The sequence below is a fragment of the Chenopodium album genome, chromosome 9, assembly GCF_948465745.1.
Source record: "Chenopodium album chromosome 9, dcCheAlbu1.1, whole genome shotgun sequence".
Classification (NCBI taxonomy): domain Eukaryota; kingdom Viridiplantae; phylum Streptophyta; class Magnoliopsida; order Caryophyllales; family Amaranthaceae; genus Chenopodium; species Chenopodium album.
This window is the reverse complement of record NC_137842.1, coordinates 57883598-57892698: the sequence shown is the minus strand read 5'-3', so window position 1 is coordinate 57892698 and position 9101 is coordinate 57883598. Positions and strand designations below refer to the sequence as shown.

Genomic DNA, 9101 nt, shown 5'->3' with positions numbered 1-9101 from the left:
ACATGAATACGAGCAGAATAAAGTAGAGGCCTATTATTAGGGCAGGTTCAATCTCTTTTAGGTTGGATTTGTATCATCATCCCCGAACCCTTATTTGGTTCATGACCTTATGGAGTTGACGATCTCTTGGATCGTTAAGGGGTGTAACCTTCACCTCGTGAACGGTTTACAAGTTCCTTAAAAACTTGTTGGCGACTCTTTTGCTCTATCTTCTTCCCTTTTGGACGCCACCGTACTTTAGTGTATGATCACAGTGGGGTTCAAGCTAGTGGGATTTAAAAGCTTGAAACTATTCCCTACAGGCGGGAGGAAATGATAGAGCAGATTGGCAAATGGAATGGTTTAGAAGGGCGGTTAATTTTTGTGGGCTTGTGAATATTCCATTTTCGGGGTATGAATTCACCTATGATAATGGGAGAGAGGAAGGGGAGAATATCCAATGCCGACTTGATAGGGCCCTTGCTATTGATAGTTGGTTGAGCTGCTTTCCCGATGCCCATTTATTTAATCTTGACAGAGATTGGTCCGACCATGCCCCCATAAAACTTGTCTTGAATAATAAATTGTCGAAGGATGCTAAGGGGAAGCCGTTTAGATTCGAGCAGATGTGGCAGGCAGATGAGTCTTGTGAAAGTGTGATAGAGAACGCTTGGATGGGGGGTTTTAGCCTCGAAACCAAGCTAGCAATGTGTGCTAGTGAGCTGACAGATTGGATTACTAAGAAGTTTGGGGCTACGTTCAAGGAGCTGGCTAAAAAGAGGAAGTTACTTCGCTCCTTGAACAAGGGTCGTCTCACAGCAGCTTAATTGCAACAGAGGAAAAAGCTCATTCGAGACATCTCTAACCTTGTCCAACACGAAGAAGTCTATTGGAAACAAAGGTCAAGGGTACTCTGGTTGGAAGCAGGGGATAAAAACACAAAGTTCTTCCATCAACGCGCTTCGGCATGCAAAGGTAGGAACACTATTAGAGGGCTGATGAATGAGAGGGGCGAACTACGATCAGATGAGGTGTCTAAAAGTGAGATAGCAATGAGCTATTTTCAGAATATGTTTGCTTCTTCCAACCCCGAATTTATTGAACAAGCCTTGCACAATTTTCAAGCTCGGGTTACCAATGACATGAATGCAATGTTGAGTGCCGAGTACAGGGAGGAGGAAGTTAAAATTGCTTTGAGCCAGATGCATCCGATCAAAGCGCCAGGTCCGGATGGAATGTGCCCATTATTTTTCCAATCTTACTGGAGTATTGTCGGCCCATCAGTTAGGAATACTGTCTTAGCCATCTTGAGAGGTATGTCGATCCCTGCATTTTTAAACAAAACGTTTATAGTTCTCATTCCGCAAAAAAAGGATGCAAACTGTGTGTCGGATTTTAGACCAATCTCTCTGTGCAATGTAATTTACAAGCTTGTGTCGAAAGTGTTGGCAAATAGATTGAAGTTGTTCCTTGAAAAAATTATTTCCGTCAATCAAAGTGTCTTTACACCGGGGAGATTGATTACGGATAACATTCTTGTGGCTTTTGAGCTTTTCCATTATATGAAAAATTCATGTTGAGGGAAGTATGGCTATGAAGTTAGACATGTCTAAAGCATATGACAGAATTGAGTGGGATTTTCTTGATGTCGCTCTGGATAAATTTGGTTTTGAGGATAAATGGCGTGATAGGGTCATGAATTGTGTGAGGTCGGTGTCGTTTTCTGTTCTAGTTAATGGTATACCAACGGATGATTTTGTTCCATCTAGGGGCATCCGTCAAGGAGACCCAATCTCACCCTACCTCTTTATTTTATGTGCGGAAGTTTTCTCACACTTCTTGCGAAGAGCCGAAGAAAGTGGCAGCCTTAGAGGGATTCGGATTGCCTCTTCTGCCCCCTCTATTAATCATCTTCTTTTCGCCGATGATTGCATTATATTTACTAGAGCTGCAAAACAAGATGTGGCTGCCATTAAAGGGGTGCTTGAGCTTTATGAGAGGTCGTCCGGGCAAAAGGTCAATTTTGACAAAACTACGGTGTCTTTTAGTAAGGGTGTGACTCAAAACAGGAGGTTTGCTTTAGCGGAAAGTTTGGGTGTGAAGCTTGTGGATGTACATGATCGCTATTTGGGGCTGACAACTGTTGTGGGGAGGTCGAAGAAAGTGATTACTAGAGGAGTAAAGGAGAAGTTGTGGAAGAAGCTCCAAGGTTGGAAGGGGATGGTTCTATCTAAGGCGGGTAGGGAGGTTATGATAAAGGCGGTGGCCCAATCTCTCCCTACTTATGCGATGAGTGTGTTCAAGTTCCCATCCTCGTTTTGTGATGAAATCCGATCTTTGGTTGCTCAGTTTTGGTGGGGTCAAAAGCAAGGGGAGAGAAAGATACATTGGCTCGCTTGGAAAAAATTTTGTCGTCCGAAAAATGAAGGAGGGTTGGGCTTTAGAGATTTTAAACTTTTCAATTGGGCTTTACTTGGGAAACAAGCGTGGAGACTTGCTATGGAACCGGGTAGCTTGATTGAACAAGTTTTGAAAGGCAAGTATTATCCTTCGAAGAGCTTTATGGAGGCAGATTTGGGTACTTCTCCTAGTTATACATGGAGAGGAATTTGGGAAGCTCGTTGGGTCCTTAGAAGGGGCATGAGATGGAGAGTCGAAAATGGTGAAAAGATTAGAGTGTGGGATGATCCTTGGGTTCCTAACACTCAAACTCTTAGAGTTTTATCTCCTAGGGGGAATGTTAGTTCTGATTTGGAGGTCTGTGATCTCATTGATCCTGTGAAGAAGTGCTGGGACCCGACTGTGATTGCTGGCATCTTTTTTCCGTTTGAGCAACAAAGAATTCTGAATATTCCTTTGAGTAATCGCCTTCCAGAAGATAAGTTATGCTGGGACTTAGAGAAGAGTGGAGTATATTCTGTTAAATCAGCGTATAGAGCTCTATTTGATGACGATTGGAAGATGAATGAGGTGGATGCTACCTCGTCTCTGGGAATTTGGAAGAAGATATGGGTTGTCCGAGTGCTTCCTAGGACAAAGGTATTTTTGTGGAGAGCCTGCCACGAAGCTTTGCCTACTAAAAAAGGGTTGAGTGTGCGTTTGAAGGATTTTGATTCGGTGTGTGGTGTGTGTAATAGTGCTGAGGAATCTGTGATACATGCCTTAAAAGATTGCAAAAAGATTGCGCATTAGCTCGGGAAATATGGTATAAGTCCCCTTACAGTGATGTTGCTGATTTGAGATTTCGTTGCGTTATGGACTGGTGGGATTATTGTTTCAAGGAGCTTGAGATAACTGATGTGGAAAATATTCTCACCATTTGTTGGGCTAATTGGAGTGCACGAAATGCTTGGGTGATTGAAGGAGAACATCCAGACCTTGTGACTACTATTAACTATGTGATGAAGATTTGCGGGGAAGTGAGGGAGGGAGGAGGTGGGAGTGGGCAGATTCAGGGGCAGCAAGTTGTGAGCCACCCCGTGAGCTGAACTAGGCCTGAATTGGGATGTATTAAGCTGAATGTTGATGCAGGTTTGTTGGGGGGTGTGGGTTCTGGTTTTGGGGCTGTTGCGAGAGACTGTGAAGGCAATGTGCTTGGGTGTGCAGCGTACCAGTGCAAGGAGACTTGGGAAGCAAAAATTGCAGAAGCTAAGGCAATTGTTTTGGGTATGAGCTGGGCGATTGAGATGGGTTTCAAGAATGTGGTGGTGGAAAGTGACTGTTTGCAGCTGATTCAAGCTTTGCGTAAGGGCTCGAAGGGACAGAGTAATTTCCATTTAATTTTAGATGATGTTTTGAGTTTATGTTCTAGTTTTGATTTTATTTCTTGGTCTTTTGTTAAGTGTAGTGGTAATAAAGTAGCGCATACTTTAGCTCACTACCAACCTTGGGAGTTGGGGCGAAGAGTGTGGGTTAACGATGTTCCGAGTTGTATTTTTCCTTTTGTTTCTAATGATTTATTAATATAGGTTCCCTTTGAGAGAGGTTTCAAAAAAAAAAAAAAAAAAAAAAAAAAAAAAAAAAAAGATTACACCCCATTAAGATTGTGCTATTCATTGCACCCAAATACCTAACCTATAGTTGGTGCTATTAAGGACAATTTTGCCTTTTTTTTTTTTTTTTTTTTTCAAGAACATGAACAACATTACAAAAAACTATTAATAGTGGAAAAAGTACTCAGCATTTACTTGTTATTTGTCGCTCCCATTTTACCGGGTAATGCTCCCTTTTTGTCTTGAAATTCCAATTTTACCCCTAATATATAAATACGGTTTTTTCCTTCCCGACCAACATTTCTCACTTCTTTACTTCTCTCTCTAACTCTCTTACTCTCAAACTCTCTTACTCTCTAACTCTCTAAAACAATTTTTTTTTTTAAAAAAATAAATTCAAAAATTTTTCTTCATTTTTTAAAAAAACAACAATCATCGTAAACACAAAAAAAAATGGGTGATTCGAGGCGGATTAGGCTGAGATTCGGAGGGAGGACCTTCGGCGGCGCTGGTGGCAGCGGCGGAGGCGGCGGCGGCGATGGTGGAGACGAGGTTTTTTTTTTTTTTTTAATTTCGGATCCCAGGAACTTCCGCCCAAAAATTCCGGAAGTTCCATGGAGGATCCGCCTGGAATTTCCGGATCCTCCATGGAACATCCGGAAATTTTGGGCGGAAGTGACATCCGCCCAGAAATTCCGGATGTTCCATGGAGGATCCGGAAATTCCAGGCGGATCCTCCATGGAACTTCCGGAATTTTTGGGCGGAAGTTCCAATTTTTTTTTTTTTTTCTTTGCCCGTTAATAAAATTGTTAATTTAAATTTTTTTTTTCGGATTTTGTTTTTGTTTTGTTATTAGAATTATTATTATTTATTAATTAATGTTATTATTTATGGTGATTATTGTTATTATTATTGTTGATATTATTATTATTGTTGTTGTTATTATTATGGTTAGTATATTTTGTAATGTAATTATTTTTAAAATATGATAATTTTTATTATTTTGTTGATATTAGGTTTTTATTATTAATGTTAAGGTTATTGTTGTTGTTGTTAATTTGTTTTTTTTTTTTTTGATTTTGTTAATTTTGTTGTTATTTTGAAGTGTTATGGTTATTATTATTATTATTATTGTTATTATAATTGTTGATATTATTATTATTATTATTATTATTATTATTATTATTATTATTATTATTATTATTATTATTATTATTATTATTATTATTATTATTATTATTATTATTATTATTATTATTATTATTATTAGTGTTATTATTTTTAAAAATATGATTAGTATTATTATTAAACTAATTTGATATTAGGGTTTTTATGGTTATTGTTGTTGTTTATTTTTTTTTTTTTTTTTTTGTTGTTATAATAATATTATTATTATTGTTATTAGTAGTACTATTATTAATATTTTTAATTATGATTAGTATTATAGTTGTTGATATTAGTGTTATTATTATTGTTATTATGGTTATTGTTGTTGTTGTTAATTTGTATTTGTTGTTGTTGTTGTTGTTAGTTATTGTTGTTGTTAAGTTTATTTGTTGTTGTTAATTTGTATTTGTTGTTGTTGTTGTTGTTGTTGTTATTATTGTTATTATGGTTATTGTTGTTATTGTTAAGTTTATTTGTTGTTATTGTTTTTATTATTATTATTATTATTATTATTATTATTATTATTATTATTATTATTATTATTATTATTATTATTATTATTATTATTATTGTTATTATTATTATTATTGTTATTATTATTATTATTGTTATTATTATTATTATTGTTATTATTATTATTATTACTAAAATCGGATTTTTTTTTTATGTAGATCGAGGGTTCTAGTGCTCGACATGCAATATCACGACGTCTGAATGCGTCTGTTAGGAGACAGACATCTCGATCTTCACCGCTTCAGCCCGAGCAGCAGCAATACGGGTCTACTAGTGGTTGGTCGAGAGACCAACAGTCTGGTAGTAGTCGGCCCTTGTACTCTGCAAGTGGAGCACCCATATCTGCAAGGAAGACGAATGTTCGGCTAGTCATGCTGGTGACCGGGATGAAGAACAGGACCCTCAGGATTTCCATATGGTATATAGGGGTCAGTCTGGGAGATTTGTTGGTAGTGGATCGAGTCAGCCTACTTCCAGCTCTGCAGAGGCATGGTTAGTGCAGGAACCAATGCCGGGTGGGCCTGAGGATGGGTCAGTTATCCCTAGTTTTGGTGGTCACGTGGCACGGTATATCTGGATGGAGCAGGAGCGTAGTGTTTTGCGCTGTTTGAGTAGGACAAAGTTATGTTCTGACTTGTTCACTTGGCGAGGTCGTCAATCTGTGGAGGACCTTGCGGCGATTGATGCTAGTTGGTTGTCTCACTTGCCCGCCCTGATGTTTAAGAGACTTGATTGGCCGTTGATTCCTGCTTTTGTTGAGAGGTGGCAGCCAGATACGAACACCTTTCACATGCCATTTGGGGAGATTACGATCTTGCTGCATGACGTGTACAACATACTTGGGTTACGGGTTGCAGGAAATATGGTGACCACTACTCCTAGCACGGACGTGTTACGGGACGCGTGCTCGGTCACCATGGATATGACTCCAGATGATCTGTCTGAGGTTTGCGGCACAAAGACCATTTGGCAGGGTAGTGGGGTGTTGACTGATAAGATTTTTGAGTCGACATTGGCGGTTGACCGGGATTTTAGTGACCAGCTTGATGCATACTTGTGGTTAGTGCTTGGAGGTACACTGTTTGTAGACAAGAGTGGTAACCGTACGCATCCTTCCTTCCTCCACAAGCTATGTCACACGGATGTCCCTATTAACGAGTATGCTTGGGGAACAGTTGCACTTGCCTACTTGTATCGGCAACTGGGCACGGCATCACGGAAAGGTGCTGATTCGATTGCTGGTTGTCTCACGCTTCTGCAAGCGTGGATTTACGAGTACTTTCCGTGCTTTCAGCCAAAGCAGGGTACCTTGACCCGGGACCTTCAAATGCCTCGTGCGTCTGCTTGGGATGTTGGAGCGGGATGTCCTAGCAAGAACCTAGAGCGCCTGTTAGCTTTTCGTACTAGGATTGATGCGCTTACTGACCGTGAGGTAAACTGGCTACCGTACGGAGCTGATCCTGCATTACGAGTGCCCCCCACTTTATTCATTGGCTGCATCCAGTACCGTAACATCATTGAGTCGTACATGCCTGATAGAGTGGTGCGCCAGCTTGGTTTCGTGCAAGGCATTCCCCGCGAGATCATCAGGCCAGAGAAGGCCAAGAGGCCGACTAACTTGAAGATGTATCGGGTAGACTACCCGACTGAGATGACAGCTGTGATGTGGAACAGGTTTGTCCCTGGGGTATCTCAGAGTGTTGTTTTAGGTGCCCTACCCAGGCTTAGTGCTGCAGCTCCTTCGGTTGTGCCTGGTTACATGCAGTGGCTGTACAGGTTTTCTCACCCGCGGGTATCTCCAGGTGCAGGAGTTACAAGCAACCTGCCTGAGCGGACTAACACTGATTACGTAAGTATTTATGCTTATTATTATATTAACAATGACTTATATGAATTTTTGTGTTTAAAATATGTTATTGTTTGATTTGCAGTGGATGGGTCGGTCCATGGAGATTCACCAAAGAGCACTAGCTGAGTATCCTGAAATGTCGAGTGAGACTCGAACAATGACTGAGCAGCTTGTATTTGATTGGAAGTCAAAAATGGGACTTTAGATTATTTTGATTAGATGTTCTGTTAGTGGTTTTACTTATGTTATGAACTTGTTTTTAATTTTTGTTTTTTAAATGTACTGTATAAACTGGACACTTATTTTATTTTATATTTGATGTTTTGTTGCATATCATGTTAGATTAAAAGCAAATACATTTAAAATTAATTTCATAATTCTAATTTTCTTACAAATGTTCAAAGTTAGTAAATGTACATTACAAACTACCTAACTAATGCATCCCACATGTCCCTTCTCAACTGATATGCTTGATCCCATCCATTGACACTATCCTCGTGGTTTTGCGTCCACCAACCGGCGATCGGCGGGAGTGGTGAATCAGGTACAAGGTCAAGACGGATAAAATGTGATCCACCAACTGTAGCAATCACAAACTCTCGAGTCGGTGACCGAACCCCGTTGCGTGCCCTAAGCGGTAAGACTGTGATGCATGGGTAGTAGCAAGTTGGTACTAGGCCTACTCCAAGACAAATCACCCTTGCGTTGAACCACGTAGCAATAGGAAATAAATCTTGAATTGTAACCATCCAATGCCGCTCCCCGACAACCCCACCATCCCATCGAATACGTTCCACGTTCATCCAAAGTCGCCCAAGCCCGTAAATACGTTCGTACAAATCAGGATGACCAGCGATCTCGTTCGCTATTGTTTCCCGAGCGTCAAACCACTTATTTTGATCGCCAAAGAAGAAGTCGGCGACACAACGAAAGCCACAGTTCCCATCACCGATGACATCCTTCCAAGACGTAATGTACGGCAACATTGGGGCTGGAAGCAAGTTCAAATACCTGCATTGACTAATGTCACTTGGATCTACAACACAAAATTAAAAGATAAATTATTAGTAAAGCTACAAGTATTAAGTTTACATATTTTTATATTAAATATAGAATTTTAGTATTACCTGGTTCTTGGTCACCACCACGTTGAGTGTGTTGACGGTTCACATGCTCGAAATAGCTACGATCACACCTAGTGTTATTTCTCTTCGGTCGACCACGAGTGTTAAGGTTGATATGTGTTTCTTCAAGGTGTGAATGATCTGGATGTAGCTCCTCTTCAATGATTCGCGTTACATTTCGACGTACGGCCGGGTCACTTTCCATGACTTCGTCGATTAGGGACCGAAAATGTGCAGCCTCCTCGGTCGAATCATTTACCACTTCAGGAATGTTAACACCATCACCAATAACCAGTATCTTCCAGAAAGAATGAATTTGGCTGCTATACAATCCTGTCTGTGCAACTATCGAATCATGTATCTGGCAAGAACATGGAAGACCATGGGTCACACGCATAGCACATCCGCACCGTTCATGGACCTGGTAACTCAAATCCCGCATCCTTTTCGTCTCCTTATCCAGAACTTTCAAGCAA

At 40.2% G+C, this 9101-nt stretch overlaps 2 protein-coding genes across 2 annotated transcripts; both read left to right on the top strand.

Moving 5' to 3' along the window:
• Positions 1-332: 332 nt before the first annotated feature.
• Positions 333-806, top strand: LOC145557782 (uncharacterized). Its single transcript, XM_081618960.1, has one exon. It carries the CDS (start codon positions 333-335, stop codon positions 804-806), a length of 474 nt encoding a protein of 157 aa, XP_081475086.1.
• Positions 807-7110: 6304 nt separating this feature from the next.
• On the top strand, positions 7111-8038 carry LOC145559950 (uncharacterized). The gene is made up of 2 exons (XM_081621219.1): positions 7111-7501; positions 7584-8038. Exons 1-2 carry the CDS (start codon positions 7181-7183, stop codon positions 7704-7706), a joined length of 444 nt encoding a protein of 147 aa, XP_081477345.1. The 5' UTR covers positions 7111-7180; the 3' UTR covers positions 7707-8038.
• The last annotated feature ends 1063 nt before the right edge of the window (positions 8039-9101 follow it).

Coding starts and splice junctions, on each gene's coding strand:
- LOC145557782 (XM_081618960.1), top strand. CDS start 333: ATGGAATGGTTTAGAAGGGCGGTTAATTTTTGTGGGCTTGTGAATATT.
- LOC145559950 (XM_081621219.1), top strand. CDS start 7,181: ATGCCTGATAGAGTGGTGCGCCAGCTTGGTTTCGTGCAAGGCATTCCC. Junction 7,502..7,583: donor AGCGGACTAACACTGATTAC/GTAAGTATTTAT, acceptor TTTGATTTGCAG/TGGATGGGTCGGTCCATGGA.